The sequence below is a fragment of the Nyctibius grandis genome, chromosome 9 (assembly GCF_013368605.1).
Source record: "Nyctibius grandis isolate bNycGra1 chromosome 9, bNycGra1.pri, whole genome shotgun sequence".
NCBI lineage: Eukaryota > Metazoa > Chordata > Aves > Nyctibiiformes > Nyctibiidae > Nyctibius > Nyctibius grandis.
In genome coordinates this window covers 32761899-32784371 of record NC_090666.1, presented here as the reverse complement: position 1 = coordinate 32784371, position 22473 = coordinate 32761899, and the positions used below count along the sequence as shown (strand labels likewise).

General features: G+C 44.8%; 1 protein-coding gene across 1 annotated transcript in view; it reads right to left on the bottom strand.

Moving 5' to 3' along the window:
* The window catches only part of KALRN (kalirin RhoGEF kinase), a 526387-nt gene that overhangs the window by 56529 nt on the left and 447385 nt on the right, over positions 1–22473 (bottom strand). Inside the window, 4 exon segments of the mRNA XM_068408148.1 lie at positions 565–587; positions 590–659; positions 4668–4772; positions 5631–5914. Coding sequence (XP_068264249.1) covers positions 565–587; positions 590–659; positions 4668–4772; positions 5631–5914 — 482 coding nt within the window.

Genomic DNA, 22473 nt, shown 5'->3' with positions numbered 1-22473 from the left:
AACCCAGAGCATTTTTATAGCTTATTCCACTCCCTGTCAGATAGAGTTGACAAGGCAGATTAAAGTGACACACGAATCTTTGTAAAATTAAAGCACAGCTGTGATACTTCAAGCAGTTCAACTCTTTAGAGGGTCTTTTCCGCGGAAGCCAGAATACCAAACAAATTCACGATGTTGGTAATAAAACTCCTATGCCTCAGAACAAGCTTTAAACAATAACAAAACAAAACATCTCACTGTGTAAAAATATTTGAAAGAATACCACCAAGACCCAGAAAAGAGTACAGTCCAGTAGCTCATACTCTGCAAAGCTCGCTCCAAAAGGTGCCGTTCAACTTTGCAGCGCAGAGCCTACGTGGCAATGCGAGATGTAGGCTTCATCTCACGTGTGGAGCAAATATATTAGATACTCTACTAAGAAGCAGAGCACATTGGGTTAATAAAAGCATAGCAGATGAAGGTGAAAAGCAAGGAAACCAGAAAACAAGAGGCAGACTTTAAAGCCCTTCCCTGAAGTTACATTAGACCTGTTGGGGTACACAGTTTTCACAACACTAAACTTACCAGCTTACTTTTGACCAACTTTCTATTGCACTGACAAGATCCGCAGCAGTTGGGACATCTGAGGAGCTCTGTCGAGCAGCTAGCAAAGAAGAGGACTGCAAGACACCAGGTTGCAAAGGAAAAGCAAGTTAGCAGGAATGAGCGGGAAGTAAGAAACCAGCAGTCAGTGAAGCAGCTTCTGAGACAGGAGAATGAATGTGGAAGGGGAGCAGGAGGGTTAGAGGACCACATGCATGGTCAGGTGAGTAAGTGTCGCTGTGTCAGACAAGCACGGAATTGCCATCCACTTCTGGCTGCACATCCCCCTGCGGCAGTTCCAAAGGCTGGGAACCAGGGAGCAGGCATCAAAGAGCTGAAGTTCATTTGCAAGCAGGCTACAATACTCCTTAATATCTGTTGGGTTCCTCCTTCAAAGGATCATCTACAGTCTTATAAGCTCCAGAAAATTGATCTTTCTACTGCAGATGTAAGAAAATTACCCCTCCCCCATACATAAATATTTAATAAATGCAGTTAAATACAAGGTACACATGGAGTTAACAGGCAACAGGGGAGGGAAGCAGGGGGGAACAAATCATCCCCCCTCCCTTTCCCACAGATCAATTGCAACTCCAAATGAACTCAGATGACACCCCACATTCATTGCAACTTCAGCCATCCAAATGTGTATATTTTCTCACCCCTCTCTGCAATCAGTGGAGAGAAAACACTACTACGTATCTTGTCTCTCCTAGGTACCTGGCCCAGGAGGGCAGAAAACACCTCTTTGGAGATGGCCACTTTTCCCTATTGACCATTAGTTAGAATATTTTCTCAGTCTCACTTCTCTGTGTCTGTTTGTTGGTTGCAGGTAATTCAATTTTAGGTGCCTGACTATCCTGTAATGTCTTTGGATGTCTCCACATTCAGTAGCCACAGCTAATAGCTGCTGGCTGTTCCCAAATCTCCCGAAACGCCAGACCTTATCAATGTGCTACCCAAGCACTCCCGCATGGCGCTGTGAAGACTGGCCTGTGTGTGAAATATTCAGCTTAAGGTTTTTGCTCTACATGGGCCTCTTCACCCCTTGGTCTTTGTCCTAAGAAACCTCACTTTGAAAACCCAAACTCATGCGATAGGTATGGGAATTGGTATTTATTAGTTCACCTGTATGCACACTTCATCTAATGAAACAATAGCACTGACTATACAGCCCTTTGATAACCTGCTTTTGGGCAGGCTGACACCAGACTAAAGCATGCCTAAATTTTTACAAATTCTGCATGAAAACATTAAAAACTTACACATCTCTCAGACGCTTAATAAAGGTCTCCTGGAGAGCACCTATTTCAGCAAAGTCACCGTGCAGGTGCTGACGAACACGCATCCGAGATTAAATAGTGCTGGGGAGTGAGACGTGGAAATGTGATGGCAGCAATTAGGCAGCTGGCCACGTCTTTAAGCGGCCCTTTGGAGAGGTTGCTCGTGTTGAGTGACACAGCCCCGGAAGGAGAAAAAAAAGGCAAAGGAGACCAATCCCAACCAGAAGCCTTGTGACGAGCAGAAGCACGAACAGCCTGCCACTCATCGTCCATCTTTCACAAAGTGGTACAGCTATATCAGCAGTTTCTAATTACAACAACAATAAAATCTACAGGTAATCTAGGCTGGTAATTGAGGAATTAGGCTGGTAACGCAGGAACCTCATACAAATGTAAGGCTCAGACAGCCTGTTTCACCTGCAATGCGGACAGGCGTGTCTAGGGAAAAAAACGAACAAATAGGGACTTGGAGAGATACGGGACAAATACATAGACAATAACCATCAAACATAACCATTCTAGCAGGAGAAGTCCATTTTTGGAGGCATTAACCAGCTGTTGCTCTCATTTCTTTAGCTGAAGTTGCTCAATATCTCTGAAAAGTAAATATCTGCAGGGTTTTGAAGGGAGCAGGGAAACATTTGCTGCCTGCAAGTCTTTCAGGGTAAAATAAAACTCTTCTGTGATTGACGAGAGAGTCTGGTTTGTGTGGAGCAAATCGAAAAATGGTATTTCTGTTTCCCAGGAAGTAAATGATTAATTTCTAATATGAAGATATCTTGCAATTTATCTGTTTAAGAGCCTCCAGGAGCAGCAAGGCATGATTACTGCTGCCTTGCAGATGGGCTCAGGGAAAGGTGCCACCCCCTGCACCATGCAGACATCTCCCACCTACCACTGCTGCTTCCCCACATTGCTGGTGCTCCAACCAAAGCCCGTGCCTGTAAGCAGTACAGGACACGAGCAGGGAGCTCTGCCCAAATTAACACCGTTACAGAGCTTTTGGCTCCAGCATGACTCAAACGTGGTGCTCCTGTGCCAGGGAATTCGGGAGCCATGTTTGTGAGCTTAAGTTTTTTTCCCCCTTGACAAAAAGTGAGTAGGGGAAGAAAAAGAGAGAGAAAAAGGGTTTCAGATGCATCTTGCTCTATTTAATCTTCTCTTTCAGGAGCAGGTGAAGAAACAGGACGCCAAAACGCTCTATAAAGCTTAGACATCTGGAGCGGAAAACCGTTTAGTTCCACAACACTGGCGCTGTCAGAAATGTATTTAAGAAATACTGAAATCACATGGCATGTTAAAAATCAAAAATAGTGACCTGACTAAAGCAGCTTTTTTTTCTTTAAAAAAAAACAAACAACAAAACAACCCCCCCAAAAAACAAAAAACAAACTAACCCCAAAACATTTAGCTAAACACCACGGGGAAAAAGCCAGGAGCAACCGCTCTTGCGCTGGGCATGGATCCACCACGGCTCTGCTTCGCCGACCTTTCGCCTCTGCCCCTCACCAGACAGCCAGCAGCACACACAGCACTCAAAGGGCAAGAGTCCATGACTCCAGCTGCTTGCTTCTGGTCTCACTGCCACCACGATGTCAACATTTCCTGACAGATTACCAGCAAACCCCCAAATCATTTCCTCCATCATTCTGCTCCTCGCATCCCAGAAATATTTGCGCCCTTCTCTCTGTGTATTTCCAAACTCCTGCCTGAACCTTCCCCAAGAACATTCTGGGTTGTTTTTCTTTTGACAATTTATTAATCTCCCCTATCCTTGCTTCTTTGCATGCAGTAATTACAATCAGAGGATGGAGATACAGGAGTGGCAGTGCTAAAAACAGATGCCAGCAGGAAAGCAGGAAACAGCTAAACAGGAGGATGGATTTCTACAAGGGAGACGACAGCACCAGGAAAGGGTGGGGGAGGACATGTGCAAACAGGACCTGCATTGACTGTGAATGCAAACCACCGTCATAGCTGTATTCACAGATTCTCACCCCAAGCCCAAGAAAGCAACTGAAGGACTCTGCAAGCCACTGCACCATCTACCACAGCAAATGCTGACTTAACATTCAAGAGACCCTAGCTAACAGCAGAGAACTACCACCACCAGCATGGTGCACAAAGATGGGCAGACATAAGCCCTTCCCACCCTCCTGAGAGCAACTTCAGGTACCTTGTGGGCTTCTGAACTAAGTGAAGCTGATGGACCATTCAGTGATGATCAGCCACATACGCCAAAAATGCCAAACGATAGCACTGGGCAGGCTTTTCCATCTGCAAGTTTTAAAGCACTTCAGAATGGAGGGTGGATGGTGGGGCACAGACTGACAATGTTCCTGGACCCCAATCACAAACAAAGCCTGAGTGGAGAGCCCAAGCTAGCTAACTCTTGGTACTGCTGGTATTTCTGAATTCAAGCAGACTCCAGCATCTGTCCTACTCCTCGGGCTCAGGCTGCCACCAAATACCACTTCTGCTGCTACTGCCAGACACCAACAGCACTTTTAAAACAGACGTGGAGAACATGCATTATCAGCCTGAGTGGAATTTCTGACCACATACAACACAATCACATGATCGACCTGCCATCAAATGAGACGCCAGGGCTAAATTGCTTATCCAGCACTATTTGTAAAGCCAGTTGGTGAAAGGTATTAGATTATGATTTGCACGTAAGAGTCTCTTATAACCACAAGTCTAGGCCCTGGATACTTAAGATGACCACTACGAAACCACTGTGAGATGGCTATGTGAGAAATGCACTTAAACAGCAAACTGATAGAGTAGAGGAGGCCTTACCATCTCATCTGGGGTTGGATCATTGTCAAAAATCTTCATAGGAGGAGGAAGAGGTGTGTGAGACTCTTCATCTGGTTCATCTTCTCCCCAACCCTTCTTGCTCTTCTGAAGAAAAGTTAAATATAATTAGAAGCAGGGATGGGTTTCTTTTATCTTTTTAGATATCTGAGCCCTACCATCAGTCTTTGAGTCTGTTCGAACTAATGGCTCAACGTTGCGTTGGGTGGAGAGAATTGCAAGTAATGCTAAGCATCATGGAAGCGAAGCAATAAAGATGTAAGGTTTTGCCGGTTAATCCTGGTGCATTCTAAGAGTTACAAGAAATACAGTTTATAGGTCGCCCAAGCAGCTAAGGCAAGTTACAGCTGCTGTGTGCTGATGGAAAAGTATTTTTTGATTTAAATGAGAACAGCTCAACGTTCAGTTTAAAAATGTGTTCCTCTATTTGTGTTCAAGTTAGTATCTTCTCCGTTTTTGGCTTGTAACTCCTTATTCACCTTATCAGAAAGAGCCATTCTGGCAAAGAACATGCCTGCAGAGAAACTTCGGCTACAAATACATAGCAGATTTTAACAGAACATGGCTAATTTCTCTGAGTGTTTTCTTTCAGTAAGGAATTACACTGCCATGGCAGGATAAAAGTGATATGACCCTCAGCAAAAAGTGATAACAGATGCTCAAGAGCAACTTCATTTCTATCCTTGGCAGCTTTCCTACTAGGCTATTAAAAAAATCTAGTCAAAGGACAATAATATATGTTGACTTTGAAACGCTTGTTCCTGTATATTCCATTGTTCTTTGGAACAACAATGCTGTTTGCAACACAGTTTCCGTCATGGCATTTTACATATGAGTCGCCGTTCCCTCTAGACCCTAAGGGAACTGCATTTACCCAAGTGTGAATCACACACCACAGAGAAGACTATCAAGATATGTCTTTCCTGCAACAACACCAACACACACCTCATCTGCACTGTCTCCTTGAGGAGTGGTTTCATCTCCGGTCTTTGGTGAGCCGAGGTCAAAGCTCTTCCTGCCATCTCGCACCTTCTTTTGTTTCTTGTGTTGCTCTCGGCCTTCCCGCTGTTCAGCCGGCCGCACAGGACTCGTCAACCATTTCTTCAGGGTGTTGGTTGAGCGCTTAGGGCCAGGAGAGCTCTGGATGGAGTTGAGGGACGGCTGAGGTTGTAAGTTGGCCACTGAATCAGACTTGCCCCCGTTGTCGTTGGAAGAGACTGAATATGCGTCTGGAAGGAAACAATGCAGGTGAGAGATCATACCAGCACCTCCTCTATTTCCTAGTGCACTCAAGCGCTCAGCAGTCCTAAGGCATGAAAATCCAAGCTGCCCAATGAAAGGTTTTGTGATCTATGGACATTGCGTAAACTTTATTGCATACCAGAGAGGGAATATGCCCCGCAACAGGCATTTTCACAATCTTACACACTCTCTCATTTCCTGCCACGCTGTCTGTCCGTATGAAAGATCACAGACAACAAAGTTAGCCTAGTTTTCGATGAAAGCCTGAATTCATGCTAAGTGCTGAATTTCTCAGCTTCCTCCCACAGATTTCGTTGTGAATTGCCAGGAAGAAAAAATAAGCACAAAAGCAGGATTACTATAGGAGACCTGACAGCCACCAACGCTTTGTCAGGTTCCGATTCCAATAAACGTTTCTGAGCCGTTTCCAGACCCCAATGACATTACTGTTAGTTAGACTACTTATTACTTCTGAAGGTTATTTGAAGCGCCTTAAAATTATCTCCTTTGCCTCTGAAAGCAATTTGTCAGAAGACTTCACACCTTCCCTAGAACTAAGAAACTGGAGTGAACAGTTACAAAGATTACAAATTGTTCAAACCGAAGGAAACTCCCAAGAAGGAGGTACAAAGCAGGCTTAAATTAAAAATATTTCCATTATATCTGAGCAGGAGATTGTGCTGAACTGTATCCAACTGCAATTATCAATATACACGTTCAGACTAGCACCTTACAGATGGGTTCAACCTCCCTTACTCCCCCTAAAAGCAACAGACCAAAGATGTGCCAATGTCAATAAGTCCTTAAAACAAAAGCAAACAAGTTGCTTGAAGATTTCTCAATTGCCCTTTAGGAACAAGTGCCCCGCTTTCACCTTTCTGAAGCCATGGCAAGGCAATTCTCTCCCAGGAGCAATCAGGGGACCAAGATGTTTTAATCCCACACAGTTTAAGACAAAATTTTTTTACAGAATTAAGCAACTGTCACACTCCTGTAAGAGACATCTCAGACTGCACATCAGAAAGCAGTCAGCTGATGTTATTAAACATTTTTAGATGGTTATCTCTGAATCTTTTATCAGCTCCAGCAGAAAAAGAAAAGACAAGTTACAACACATGAAAATGGCCTGGTGCATCCAGATATTCTCAGTTCAGCAATAAAAATCATTAGAGACACTGGGTAGTACACACGCTGAGGGAGAGCCACTCTCCCAGAGAATCGTTACCTATATTGTTGTAGAAGCCAGTTCCTGCTGCCTGCATGCAGAGCTCCTACCTGCCAGGCAGAGCTGCTGCTCATGGCCAGCTATGCACCAAGCAGAGATTGCAGCCTGCCTCATCTGCCAGCTTGTAAAACGCAGAACTGTGAGAGTTATAGCATTTTATAATATTTTATAACCATAGAGAGCCACAGTCAGCAGTTGAACCAATAATTTATTACATACCTGAGGTCAAAAGTTAGGTTTTTAGAACATACGGAAATAATTGTAACAAGCTAGAGGAAGTCAAAGTTCATTTCCCAGAAAGGAAGAAAATCCAAATCATCTGTCTTGTGACAACAGGAGCAAGCGTGAGAGGGGCTGGGAGGAGGACGGATCCCAGGTGGAGCTGCTGGGGTTTTTCTGACATTCCTCCGTAAGGGCAAAGCAGCAGTCTTACCTCAAAAAGGCCTGGGTTTAGCCAGCTCCCGTTGATGTTATTTTATGCACACGAAGTGGCGTTAAATCAACTAGCGCAAGATAATATTTGTCAGTGGCCAGCTTATCTTCCACTCAATAGGCTTCAGATAGGCTCCTCTCGCAGGCTCCACGTGATGCTCTGGGAGTTTATCAGCTCACCTTGTGTCAGCAACATTCAGGGTTTCGCGATGGTGATTTGATTTTCCAGGTCCCCCCAGCAGCACCGAAAGTCTCGCAGGTGGCAGGGGAAGCACGAGGGCTCCTCACCAAGGGGCTGCGCCGCGCTGGGTGCCCTCAGGTGCTCACGCTCCCACTGCCGCTGCGGGAGGATTAACTTTGGGAATTACTGGTGCAGAGGGAGCCGGGCCGCAGTCAGGGAAGGAGAAGTGCTGGAAGCGATTGCTCTGTGGAGGCTGCCACTGTCAGGGATGGTTTGGGGCGAGCAGCCACATCACGGACTCACCGCCTTTGCTGAGGACTGGGCTCAGGGGGAAGTTGAGGAGAACCGAGGACAAGCTGATCTTCCCACGTCTCGGTTGATTAATGTACAGAGAGGTTTTTGCTACGGCTTGGAAGTAACACAGTCCAAACCCCTACCTCCAGTTGACGGCACCTTGCCAATTTAACTTTTAGCAAGGGAGGGATCTGACAGGAGGCTAAATGGAGTCTGGAACAACCCCCTCCGCCCCAAGGACTTGTTACGGAGACACGCAATCCTACTCAGCCCAGCGGGCTCGAGACAGAGCCAAACGCAGGAACCCCGAAGTCCGTGATGGAAGGTGCAGGGACCTCCCTTCCCACCAGGAAACACCCCTGGTTTTATGAGCAGGGCCAAGCCCCAGCCTGCTGCCTCCCTCTCCTTTCCCCAGACAGCATGGCCAGGGCAAGGACAGGCACACAGCACCTCTCACACCACAGCTCTTTGCTCAAGGCCGTCCCAGGGAAGTGACAGTCAGTCATTGTCCCCCATCATCCCGGGGAAGGCAGCGGGTGGGCAGAAACAGCCCAAGTCCTGAGCTGGCCCACAGCCCACCCTGCCTGCTGCAGGAATGTTGTCCAAAGTGTAACCTAGAGCCAGGACACCTCTGCAGACCAAACATCAGGCCTCCAGAGCCACAAGCCATGAGGAAAGCCAACCCAAAGGTCTCCAGAGGGAGGTGTGTTACACCGTGCAACGATCCCACTTGAACAAGGCTCTGGATTTCCCCGTTTAAGGTCATGCTGTTGGTGATGAAAAAGGCTATTTACCAAGGGGTTACTAAATCTTGGTCGTGCCATGCTGTATGCTGCCCTGGCAGATATGAAGTCTCCTTCTTTCTCCTTGTCCACTGAAGTGCCCTGGCTGACCACTGTAAGGCATCTGGGACAGAGCCTGGGCTTCGCTTGGCCCATGCAGCCCGATACTGGAGGCCTTATCTTGCCTTTACATGTAATGTACTCTCCACTGGCTGGAGGACAGGCAGAGAGGTATAAATTCCCCTGCTCCCCAGCCACCATGAGAGCCCCTCGAGGTGGGGTGAGCTTGCTCTGCCCAGCACCCTACACACATACAAAGCACTCCCATCTCATCATCCCACTTCCCACCACTGCCAAACATGCACTATCCAAAAACCACACCGAGAGTCCACGCACAATATTCATAACCTTTTTTCCTTCTCTCTTTTAAAGGAACTGCAAATACGGACACATTTGTGAACACGTCACACTTGCTGTTTGCCAGCCCTGCTGAGAATGATTTCCTTTGCACATAAAGCAGGTCACCTCGCCATGATCGCAGAGGCAGGACTGGAGCTCAAGGAAGGGAAGAGCTCATGAAATGAGAGACAGAAACATGCAACACACAAAATCTCCCAGGAAAGACTTTGGAGACAACCTCCTAAGCCGTGCCTGTGTGAGCTCCACTGCTTCCGTGGCACGTACAGCTACAAACACATTAACCACGACACTTGATACGCGCCTGAGATCCAGACACCAGGTGGATCAGGAGGAAAAGGAGGACATGTTACCGTGCTCTTCTGGCAAAGCACTAGCACGTAGGTGCTTTGCCAACTGTATTGGCAGAGCTGTTTGGAAACACAGTTTGCTTAAGAAAAGCCAGAGAGCACTTTGGAGAAGACACGGCAGCACATTGCATGGTAATTCAGGCAGCCACCACTGCCCGCAAGGACCAGCAAAGCAGTGGCTGCCCTCGCACTGCAGCGGGTCTGCAGGAACGTCAGGGCTCGGCAGAGAGCTGCAGCGAGCAGCCATCCTGCCACCAATGTTCCGGGACACACGCGTCTAAAAAAGGTATTTGGTGAAGCGAAATGGGTGTAGGGAGGTCAGCAGACTAGTGTGGCTAGATTGATTTCCTGGCCAAACCATTCATTCAGACAGAAGAAATGATGGTTTCCAAAACACCCCTAAGCAAACCTCCAAGAAACTTCTGGCAATAGGACTGCGACAGATACTCAGCCAGACCAAAGAGCTTTAACATTCGGAGCTTTTGCACCACCAGAGGCATGAAATATTTGTTGCTGTTGCTCAAATGAACAGACGTCTATAAAAGCACAGCTCTTTTACTTGAAAAATGGAAGATTCCAGTTCAGTGCAACCTTGGGTGAAAGGAAAAATGAATATCTCATAGAACCGTTTTAGAGGCACAGTTGTATTCCCATTTGAGTCAGTAGGAATTACTGCTGGAACATAAATACCAGGCATTTTATTTTTACTTCCCTGTTCCCCAGAGCACGCATGGGAGGGGACGTCTGTCTGATCAGTCTCATGCAGCACCAGACTCATCTACAGGAACTCAGATCTCTAAGGGGGAAAGGGAAAGGCTTCTCAGAGCAACTCCGAAGAAAACATCAGGTTTCTCTTTTTGATCCGTACGAACCACGGATCATATATGATAGGAAGGAAATACACTTCCATGATCAGAACTTAGTACAGAATATAGCTATGAAGACAGGTGACAAGCAGGACACAATCTTGCTTTAGGAGAGAAGAGGTGAATCTTCTTCTGATTTATGTATGGCTCCATTTCTCACTCCAGAAAAACAGCCTGAGAGAAAAGGATTTTTCCACAGAAGTCAAAGAAGATGAGCCAGAATGGGAACTCTGTAATTCTATTAGCATGTGCATTTAAATCAACATTTTTTTTCAGAAATAATTCCACTCATGAATGAAAGCCAATAACGACAATCTGACCGATGAGCACATAAATTAGCTCTGCTGTGCTTGACAGAGCCCATTTTCCGTATTTAGTGATTCCTGTAAAATAACATTTCTGACAAAGATGGAATTGAATCAGATGGGGGTGAAAGACTGATTCAGTCTTTACTCGAGCCATTACTTCCTGAAGAACGGGAATCTCTGTACCAGAAAATCTTGGAAAGCAGAAGTCATCTAGACCCATCTGATGCACAAACAAAGCCTCTATGTTAGTATTTCACACTAAACAAACAAGAATCATCTAAACCATCAAAATGCACCCTCTCCCGCCCTTTTCAAGAGCATCTCCTTCACCATACAGGCTGTAGGCTCCAGTTCACAGCTCTCAGCCCCTTGAGGCTTTATACTCTCCCTCGGGAAAAGTTGCTGTGAGAGCCACCTTGGATCTGCTCGAGGGCTTCAGGGCTGAAGCTCTACTCAATGGACACAAACATGGCAGAAAGAGGTATGAAAACTGCTTCTTTGGTCTCTTCTGTGCTTTTGTATTAAATGTCCAAAACACATTCAGCGAGACATTTTTATTGGCACGAGTCAGCATTACAAAACTTTGTGGCTTAGGCAGATGACAGTACTGATCCCAGTTTTAGTGTTAGAGCCTGTTCTGCCTGTAAAACCTGGCATGGATTTGCAAAAATTCGGGAAGTAACAACATTTGGATAATACAAAGTCACTTCACAGCTATTCCTCAAACGAAAACACTAGTTCATACCAACATAAATAATGAATCGGACAACTTTTAATGTCAACAGATAAACTGTCTCCTCAGGCACTGCCTCCAAAAAAGGCTCTAGCGAAGAACGTAAGTGAACATGAGGAAATTTTCAGTGCCCATGTCAGACAAAGATAGAGGACAACTGGCTTGAAAAGCCCTTTGGATTAGAAGTATGTTAAACTTCTGCAATGGAATTGCAAAACTCGCCCTGGAGTCCTCCACCGCTCCCCATTCGCTCCCAGCTCTGCTCAGCTGCTCTACACGTGTCCAACCGCAGACCTGTCCCACGCTTTGGCTCGAGGGAAAAATGAGATGAGACCATGTAGGACCTGGGTTCACACCAGAGGGTAAAGGCACATTCAAACTACGCCATTGAAATCTAAATGCAAATCTTGCTCTGAGGCTCAAATGTTCTCCCTAACTTTATGATCTCCTGGAATTGGAGAAGAATTGAGAAGGTTCAACTGAATTTGTTTGTGTCTTGGAGTATCATTTGAAGCTTCAAGCTGGAAGTAACATCAAAAGGCACAAATCAATCTGGCAGGATTCTCACAATTCTGTTTACATGGATGAAATGAATTCTGTCCAAATTCAAGAAGAGTGGGATGGAGTTAAATATTTTATGCAAAAGTTTCTAGTCCTATAGAGAAAGTACCCTATACTGCTAAAAGCAGATGTACTTGACAAACTTTCCAGTCACTGTAATGCAAAAACTCAAATTTTGACTTTCTGTTTCACTGCCAAACATGCAAACAAGACTAACTTCCAAAAAGAACAGGGGAAAAAAAGGACTTAAAACCAAAATAGTCACACAACAATCAGAATGCACTGTTTCTTTATAGAGTAGCTGGTATTTCTTGGAAATGGGAAAGAAGAATTGCTTTGAGAGAGAGGATTATCTGCAGAGTTCCCTTTAGCTACACTGCAAAGCAAGGGATGCTCCTGGGAGATTTTGCGTATGGGTTTTGTCTTTGGGAAATGGTCACCAATCTGTTGGTTTTAATATTCAACTTCCTGATCATTACTTCCAGGTAGAAACCTAAGCCTAGGAAGGCTTAGGAAAACAAGCACTAACCTAGCTGGGGCAAGCACCGTTACTTGGCGAAGCTCATGTTTGTGGCAGGCAGCAGCTCACCCCAGGCTCCGGCAGTCAAGGAGCCGCGGGCACTGCTATCCAAGGGTGACATGGAGCGGGAATCACCCCCCGTAGGAACCTCTCTCTTTCCATTAACTACAGAGGGAGTCCGAGGAAATTACACCCTTAGCTAAATTTAGTTATTGTGAACCCCCTTCCCACATTTGAGTATGTTTCATACCAGGCCAATCTCGCAGCAGGAAATGATTAGCTCAAGTTAAGCATCTGACAATTCACTTTAATGAGCAATAACTCATGGCAACCCGCCATTAGCTTCAGTTGAATAGCTTTTATTTTTAGCTGGTGTTGCTCAGATGCAGCTTTCATCCAGCATGCGCTGGGAAAGCTGACATCCCAAAGTAGTCTCCAGGTCTTGGTCGTGCCAGTCGGAGTGTCAGGGCTCGAGAGCTCCAGTTCCTGGAGGTCAGAGAAAAGTCACTGCAGTTCTGGGAAAGTTTCAAAGTCAGAGAAAACCAAAAGCCTGGAGAAACAGCACAGAGGCGCACGGTCTCAAGAGATCTTGCAAGAAAAGTTACTGAAATCCTGAGAGTGTGCTGAATGAGTGAGCAGGGTCTCCAGGGAGAGAAACAGCACAAGGGGAAGGCACAGAGAGCCCGCTGAAATAAAACATGACTTCATTACTGTCCAAGAGTGCCTAGTGAGAGGAACAGCTACAGAAGTAATTTCTATTGTATCTGCTGCTTCACATGGACCTAAAGCTATTGTCAGAGGTGACTGTATGGAGGGCACAGGGAAAAGAGGAAGATGAGTCCTCCGGTGAATACAGGGCAGGGTCTTGTTTCCTACAGATGAGCATTTAACCAAGGAGCTGCTGCACATGAAGGCAGAACATGTTCTTGTGCCTCTGAAGAGACTCTCAGGGAAGTGTGCTGCTCAACCCCACAGCACCAAGCACTTGAACAGCAGCTGAAACATCTGCAGTCCTCCTCTCTGGGCGTCCCTCTCAGAAACGTGTTTCCATATAATAGCTTACAACTGTGACACGTATCTATGACTTCTCCGGTGGGAGGTTTGAGCCTTCTTCTCTCCATTTATCAGCTGGAAAAATTCGTCCTGCTTCCGAGTCCCATTTGACCCTTCACAGAAGCTGCTGTGAGTTCATAACAGGAATAATAAAAGAACAAACATCCAGAGTGAATCCACCAACCTACTGGTAAGTGAGGTACTCCTAGCCAGCTCCTATCCCAAAATACTATGAGATAGGTACCTTACTGGCCTGCCTTGAGTCCTTCAAGAGAACCTCGCTTATCTCCCCAACAAAGCAACAACTTTTTAGAATAGGTTTTTCCTGAATAAAAGGATGTGGAAAAGCTCAGAAAAAGTTGCTCCACACAGCAGAGTTTGAGGCCAGACGCAGTATTTCTAAGCACTCGATTGCATTCACCCATTCTCTTGCCTCGGGTTTGTGCCCAGCACTCATCCCGAACCAGCCCAGAGCACAGCGAGAGCAAGTCCAACACATCTGCTGGGAGCGCACGTTGGAGTAGCCTTCCCGTAATGCCTCACAGCTGGGAGAGCAGATTTCTGAAGGCAAGAGGCACGCTTTTTGCTTTAGCAAAGAAAGGAAATAAAAAGTCAAGACTAACAAGATCCAGAAAGGGCATGTTTGTTTTTTTTTTTTTGAACAAATCAACATTTATTTCAATTTAGTCAAACAACTCGTTGAAGCACTTCAAGAAGTTCTACTTTACATTTTGTATGTACACTGTCCTCGTTCTGTGACAAAAATAAAGTGATTCCCAACCCTGAAGTTTCTAGAATAAGTGTCGCTAGCAGCAAAAAGAACAAAGCCCCAAACACAAAGCAAAAATCCCCCCAATATATTTTGATAGGAGACTTACGCATGTTCTGTAAAAAAGTTTTAACCCTGAACCTTTATGGAAACCGATATGGGATGGAGGGGGAAAATATCATGTTTGAAGCTGAACAAGAAGAGCAGCATTTGCTGGCCTTTGCAAGTACACTTACTTTTAGCATAAGGAACTGTGAAATGCTTAAGACACCCACATAGAAGCAGACTTTTAAACTTTGATCTAAGCAGTTTTACTCTGCTGGGAGCATAAGGGTACCAGAGTCGGCAAATACCATCTTTTATCCTGGTGGTGGGCACAAAACCAAACTTTATTACACATGGTTTCCAAGCAGCTGTTAGTACAACACAAGCCTTATTCTTTTGCGAAGTGTCAAGGGTCAGCTTCATTCAGCAGCTCCCAAATTGAGCTACTGTAAGAATTTTGAAGTAATTTCTCAGTTAAATGATATCATTGATAAGGTCAACTCTGCCTTATGCCTGAAGCCAGCAACCTCTACGACAAGGTGGACCACTTTGCTGAATGGGGGGAGAGGAGGGAGGACGATGACACTTGAACATCGTATTTGTGTCTCCCTACCTCAGAGGAAACTGTGGCTATGTACCCAAACAATTCCTCATGGAAATAACAGAAGAGTATCAGTGACAAAATAAATTGGAATTGGGGAAAAAAAAAAGCAAGAACAGAACCCAAAGCTTTTTGGGATTGGAAGAAAAACTGCATGTTGAGAAAGAAGGAATTGGTCATTCAACTTTCCAGGCACACACAGGGCTCAGAAAGCACAAAAAACAAGCAGAACAAACAAACACAACTGTGTGCATCTTAGCGTCAGCTTCTTTTGCCAAATGCAGTAGCTTCCAACATTCAGCAGCTGTCTCTTGCTTTCTAGTGCTGTGGAGTTCTCTTTGGTACTTGGAGGCTGTCAGGAGCTCCGGGCAAAGAGAAAGTCTTTGTCCATTTACCAACCAATTCCAAAGGCGCTGATCTTGAATAACTTTACTAAGCAAGAGTGACACAGATGTCTAGGAAAGGGGGCTTTTCTCTTAGTAAAGTTGTGGTAGGTGCAGTGGAAACCCAAGGCAATCTACATGCTTGTCAAATTGTGCCTAGGTAAGAACAGAGTCCTCCATGAACGGTTCTCATTTGTTCACTCTTAAATTATTCAGGCTCTGACAGCCCCTGAAAAGAAAAGAACGGAATAAGAATAAGTTGCAAGTGGTGCAGGGCAAGAGCGGACACCACGTAACCACCAAGAACAACGAGGTTGGGGTGTTTGACGACAGACACACTGCAGCCAGAGCCTCCAGGGCTGGTGCCCAAAGCAGCTTCCTCCACGCCCTTGTCCTCCAGAAATACCAGCGGAAAATACAAGCTCACAGCAAAGGTACTGGTTGGGATGAATTAAAAGAAGTAATGAATGAAGTAAATGCAAACAGCGGTTTGGAAATAAAACACACAGATAAGAACTGCTAGTGCTTGTGATGTTTTGCTCGTTGAACACGGCACAGGGAAATGGCTAAGCAGCTCGGAGACTTTTAACTGCACACTCAAGACTATCAGACTTGTGAGAAGCTTTAATTCACTCAGCTTAAGTAGGAAAATCAGAACATCACTTGCTGTCCCATATAACAGGCTCACGCGATCTACGTCTTGGTTTTTCATTTGACAGCTCTCCAGGGCAGGGAGCAGTTCTGTGAGGAACCTTCCTCATGGTGCCGGTCAACAAGTTTATCAAATTTCAGGTGACAAAATCACTACTACACTCTATCTGCGTCATCAAGAAAGACAGGATGGAACTTAAATTCTCAGAGAGCATCTGCTGCATGGGAACAGGAGAGCTCTCTGCAGCACCCTGCCGAGGTCTCAGCCCTCTGAAGCTGTGCGAGTGCCTTGACCCTGCCGCCGGCCTTCCCAATAAGGCTAATCCTGAGAAACTCATTGATTTTGACTTCTAGAGGGCTACACGGAGCCTCCCATGGCTTTTACGGTGCCTACACTATTGCTCCTTACCAGCAGCCTCCTCACAGAAAAAATTCTAGGTCCAGCTTAGCAGACATGTGGAGAGGTGCACTGCGTAAACTGCACTGCTTCATTCCCAGCTGCATCACTGCGTCTAATCGCAAATACTTGTAAAAAGGCTCTACCAAGCAACCTATCCTAATAAGTGATTATCATTACAAAAGCCATCATCACTATTGCTGAGTAGTTGCTTTCTTTTGACCCCATCTTTCAAAGTAATTAGGAAAAAGAAACACTTATTTGAACACAACAGCAAGGGCTGGACTGGTCTAGCAGCAGAGGCTCTTTGATTCTGGAAAGCCTTTGTCGAATACGGGTGATCTCTTACTGCAAGGTACAATTTCTGATCACAGACATCCACCTGCCTGATAGTTTAGTATTTCCAGGACAAGTGACTGCAGTAAATATTCAGCAAGCATTAGCCTTTAGATGTTTGTCTGGAGCTTGCCTTGCTTGAGGCTTTTCTTAGACACACTGCCAGATCAAATTTTACAGCAGCACAGCTATGAGCAGCTACAGCCCTCCCTGAGCAGCCCGGGATGTTCAAGCCTGAGTAAGTTCTCTGATACTAAGACAAAATCAACGATGACGCTGCTGCCTGCTTAGCACCTGCGCCCTGGCAGGACCTGTGCTCTGCTATTGCGGAGCTGAAGTTACTACTGTAACATTCAAAGTGTCTGCCTCCTTCTTGCCTAAAGCTATGATTTTCCTTCTGCTGCCCTAAAAAGGATCCCTGTTGATTAATACTTACTCAATTTCCTAAAGAAATCTATTCAGCTTCCACATGCTTCAGCTGAGAGCAATGTTTGAATATTGTGCTGATCCTCAGGGTTCAAACTACAGAAGGCACAAAGAATACCAGACTTGAGGCACTTCATGGTATTAGCTGTGAATCATCTTTTTACACTGTACCTCTCAGATACATTTGGATCTAAAATACATTTGCATTTCTAATTAAAACAGATTACCATTAGTAACTAAAGAATGTCTTAAATCAAAATCCTTAGGCCATAAAAGCTAATTGCATGATGCTAAAACTGGATTTCAAAAATATACACATTATACCCCCTGCAGGATTAATTAGGCAACATCTCTTCAAAAGAGTTCTCAAAAGTGTATTTATTCAGCATGTGGTTAAATTACACTGGGTTGTGCAACACTTTTCATAGCCTGCCTGGGCGCACGCTTCTGCGACAGCAGACAGCCGGGGCCTTGTTCGTCAGGGTGCTCAACATGGGCAAATCTGATTCAGGACCGCAGTGAACCCCGGCCAACGAGGAGGAACACACATGCTGGTTCATGCTCTTGGCCTCACAACCACCTAGACGCTGCCTTCCCCCCTAATGCAACCCTGCTGCTCCCCACTGCGCAGCGGGGGCACAGTTAACTGGTGCTGCTGAACCAGATGATCTCGGGTACGTGTGATGTGCTTCCTAGGACACGCATGTCTATTAAAAGGCTGAAATCAACTGGTAGATAGAAATCTGGAAGCTGTAACTGCTGATTATTCAATGCTCATTTTGTCACCAATTTCCTATGTGACCTCAAGATAGTTTCGGAGCGCTCACTGACCTGTAGTGTTTTTTCAGATGGGTTAAGACTAACACATGTCTTGGGGATGCAGGAAACCTCTGTTCACTAAAGCGGCATGTGCATTGTGAAGGGAGGAGAAAAAAAAACAACACAGCATACCAGGGCACATCCTTGGCTGCTATACTCTATGGCTGTAATTGTCAGCAAGCCTAAACTGCATGCAAAAGTATCCTCAGTGGATTTAGCTGTAGCTGGGGATGTGCCACTCCCAGCTCTCCTTGTGTGCTCAGAGCTGCTTGCTCCATGAGAAATCTGAACATGGAAAAATTCCCGTAAACTTAACATTGGAGACACCTCCAGGGTCGATAAATCCAGTCCCTTCTTATCACAGGTCAGAGTCCATCTCTTTCCTAAATGTTTACTTCAGCGCTGTCTTGTGCTAGCCAACAAGGGATCTTTGCTCAAAACTGACATACAGACTGTACTTGTGCTTTCCTGCATACACCAACATTAAATTCCCATGTTTAACTCACAGCCTTCCAATACAAAAGATAACAATTTCCACCAGAAACCACCGACTGGCTCCTCAGGATCCCATTTGCTAATGGGTTCCCAGCAGGTTTGGCTCCCCAGCTTCACCCCTTTGTGCAACTTTACAGCCTTACACAGCCTGGAAGATCATTTTGCAGGGATCCAAGATTTCACAGTTGTACCAACACTAGCAACGGCTGTAACACATGGAACAACCAAACTCATTGGGGTGCAGTAAAGGCAACAGAACAGCAATTACTAACTCCTCATGTGGCAACACACAAAACAGGAGATGTATTTTTTCCATTTTCCAAAAGCACTGAGCAACCACAGTTCCTGTACAGTAGAGGAGCACCCGTAAGCATTGGGAAGTGCTGGGAGGTGAGGGAGCAAGACACCCGCCAGAGCTATAGTGAGCTTTCTGCAACGTGATGTTACACATGCCACGTTAGAGAAAAGCAAATGACAAGTACATAAACTGATGCATATATAATGGCGCTCTCCCCATCAAAGAGAGGAAACCCCTATGGCTATTCTACTATCACCTGCAGTAATTCAGTTTGCAGTTCTATTTCTCATCTCATTAGGACTTCACTGGTGAAGTTTTCACATTTTGTCCTAATTATCTGAAAGAAGCCCAGGTGATGTGTGTGATTTCCGTGTTCTCAGTCTGCCGCAGAGAGGATTGTGGGGCTGGTCCAGGGCAGAGGCTGACGGAGTGGGAGGCACATCGACTGGACAGGGGAGACGATGGGATGCACTAACTACCGTTAATCCAAGGAACATTTTGTGTTTCAGCATAATCAACCACATCAAACATTATGAACTAAAAGCAAACAGGTTAATTTTTGGTTTGTGGTTTTCTAATGGGAAAGAACATTAGCCAAGGGAGACGTTTTTGAGCATAGCTCGTTAGGTATTTTCTAATAATCCTTTACACGTGCTGAAGTCCTACTCATGATCCACAGATCTTCTTTAAGAAAACAGCCAGATGTGCTTCTGTAGTTGTTTTAAAAAGTATCTTTACATGACATGGAATTGAGTGATGCAATATTAGCAATTGAACTGTTCTGCAATAGCAACTGCAATAGAAATAGTGGCTAAACTGGCAGAGAATTGGATTTCCTTACTGAACTGAAAACCACATCTGTAAATCCCTGCTGTAATCACTAACTGCCCAACCAGTTCTTCTCTTTTGAAAAAAAAATGCAACCTTTGCCAAAGACAAAAATATTTTCATAAAGCCTGTTAACAGACAAGAATGACACTGAAATGTAACAATGTAACAGTGTTCTGGTGTGTTTGAGAAGTATCTTGATGCTATTTTTAGACTGAAGCATTTTGAGGTTTGGGGTTTTTTTAACTTTAAAATGATAGATTAGTTTTCCTAATACATACACAAGTTTTAACAAGGTGTATGCTGAAACATAACAGTTTGGAAAAAAAATCAAATCCTTCTGGGGTCATGTGAAATAACTGCCCTTTTTGTTCCACTTCCAAAGGGATAGATTTTATTTCAGCATCCGTGCATTGAATTCCTAAACAATACATCTATCTGGCAGCTATTTTATAGGAAAGCAGCATGTTTAGTTACCCCACAGCCTTTGCAGTGAACAGGGAGTTACTCAAGCTATATTTTTCACTATTATCTGTTCTCTTTCCCTTAGAATAAAGTCTCCCTTCTTCAGGCTTTTGACAAGATGAATAAAGCCTTGTGAATTCTTATGTGCTTCTTGGAGCAAATGGGAAGTTTAGGAGATTTGCTTCTGTAAAATCAAACCCCATGTTTCTTGAAAGCTGGATGAATTTATCAAAATTGAAAACAATGCAGCAATCTGAATAATAAGGATCCCCACCACGCATTCAGCCCCAGACTAGTAACTGAAAGCTGATCTTATAGAAGCTCTTTCTATGTTACACATATGAATTAAGGTCTGAAAGTTTATTTTCTGCACAACTTTTCTCACATCGTGTATATAACCACAACTCAAAAGATAAGGCTGCAAGATCAGTCGCAAAAGGGAGACACAAAGTCTGAGGATGAAGGGCTAACTTGTGTCAGGAGAGTTAGGGTTTGCTAGCAGTGTAAGTTTCAATAAAGAAGAAAATAACACTGGTATTACTTGGATCTTGGGAACGGAGAGAAAATTGTTAAAGCATCCTGAACAGCGGCACTGATACGATAAGCATAAGATTTACAGAAAGTGGCCGGCAGAAGATGAGAGCGGTGAGCAGAGATTCACGTGCAGCAACCAGCACTTTGAAAAACCTCAAACCTCCTGTGCTCTTGGACACTTTATATTTTGCAGTAACACTGACCCACTGAAAACTTGACCCGATATATACATGAACAAGGCTTCTACCCTCAAAAAACCCTCCTGCGAACAGGTAAGATTTAACAACACTTAGATTTAACAACACTTAAAACTAAATAATCCTAAAAAGAGCTCACAGTTCCCCCAGCCTGGCCACAGAGCAGAGGCCATGCTTCTCCTTCAACTGTCCACATTCGGAGGTTGCTTGTCAGCCTCAGGACTTCTCCTGCTGAAATCCTCCTACGTCTCATTGCCACATTCAAGGGACGACATGCCCGCACACACAAATACTAACAGGTTCAGATCAATGAGTCTTTATATACCCCAAAAGACTGGCATGGGGACTGTCAGGCACGCTTTTGGGACACACTTAACTCAAGACTATCTGTCAGGAGGGTGTAGAGCAGATGTGGGAAAGCACGTTTCCAGACTAACAAAAGAGCTATTTTTTTGCTAACAGTATTCACATTTTCATGTTAATCCCGCTTGCTCAACTGAGCAGCATTTTCATCAACTCTTTGTCCCTTCCAAAAACCATCTGCCATGACCTACTCCGACTCCTGACTCAGCCTGCGGAGGTGGGAAAACACAGGACTTGGAAGAGACGTTCCTGTCATGGGCTTACCAGTTTTCTCTTAATAGAACTGGAAGAAAATAACAACAACTCTCCCAAACCTCACCACAGCCATTTGCTTGTGAACCTGCCAGGAGAAAGAGCCGAGCACAACTCTGGCATGAGAGAGAAACTGCCCACAGAAGACCAGTACACTTGATCCTCTTGACTTTACTGAGATGCAACTAATGAGCAACAGATGGACTTCACCCAAGAAGTACATTTGGGGAAGGCAACAGTTTCCTCATTTTTCTCATTCAGGAAGGACCAGGAAGCTAAGCGAACTTTGGTTGACACCCTTAATTTTACTATTGTTTTCTCCTCTGCCTCAATTTTGACGGAACTGCTTTGGCCATGCATTCCATTACGCTTTACACAGTGTAACCATGGCTCAGCCTGAAACACTAAATAAAATATGTTCAAATTAGGAAATGTTATGGGCTTGAATATATTACTGCAGATCACTCTCTTGCTACCACTAGGCAAAAGGTACCAGTTTCCTTAGCAAAGCTCTGCAGCTCGCTGTAACAGTGTCAGCACCTTCTATAAAAAGCACCATCAGATCTCACTTTTTACCTAATGAAGAAATAACTTTTATTAACATGCTGTTGACAGCCTTTGTAATGATGCTGGTTTGCCCAACTTCCAGTTAAGGCTCTGTTTCTGACCAGCTAGCAAAGATGTACAAGGTGGCTGGCTGAACTCCCTTCACTGCGCATTAGTCACCACCACTCTGTTGAGAGAAGCTTACTTTGTTAATCTTACAGGTTCACCAGACTGAGCCAGTAACAAATTAGAGACTCAGGGAAGGATAGCAAGAAAAGGAAAAGGAAGGAAAGAAAGAAAAAGAAGATTGTAAAACAAAAACATGCAGAAGGGAGAGCAAAACTGTAGGAGATGGAAGAGAGGAGAAGCCAGAGGGATAGGAAATTTAAATAAGAGCTTTACCAGGAGATTAGCACGGA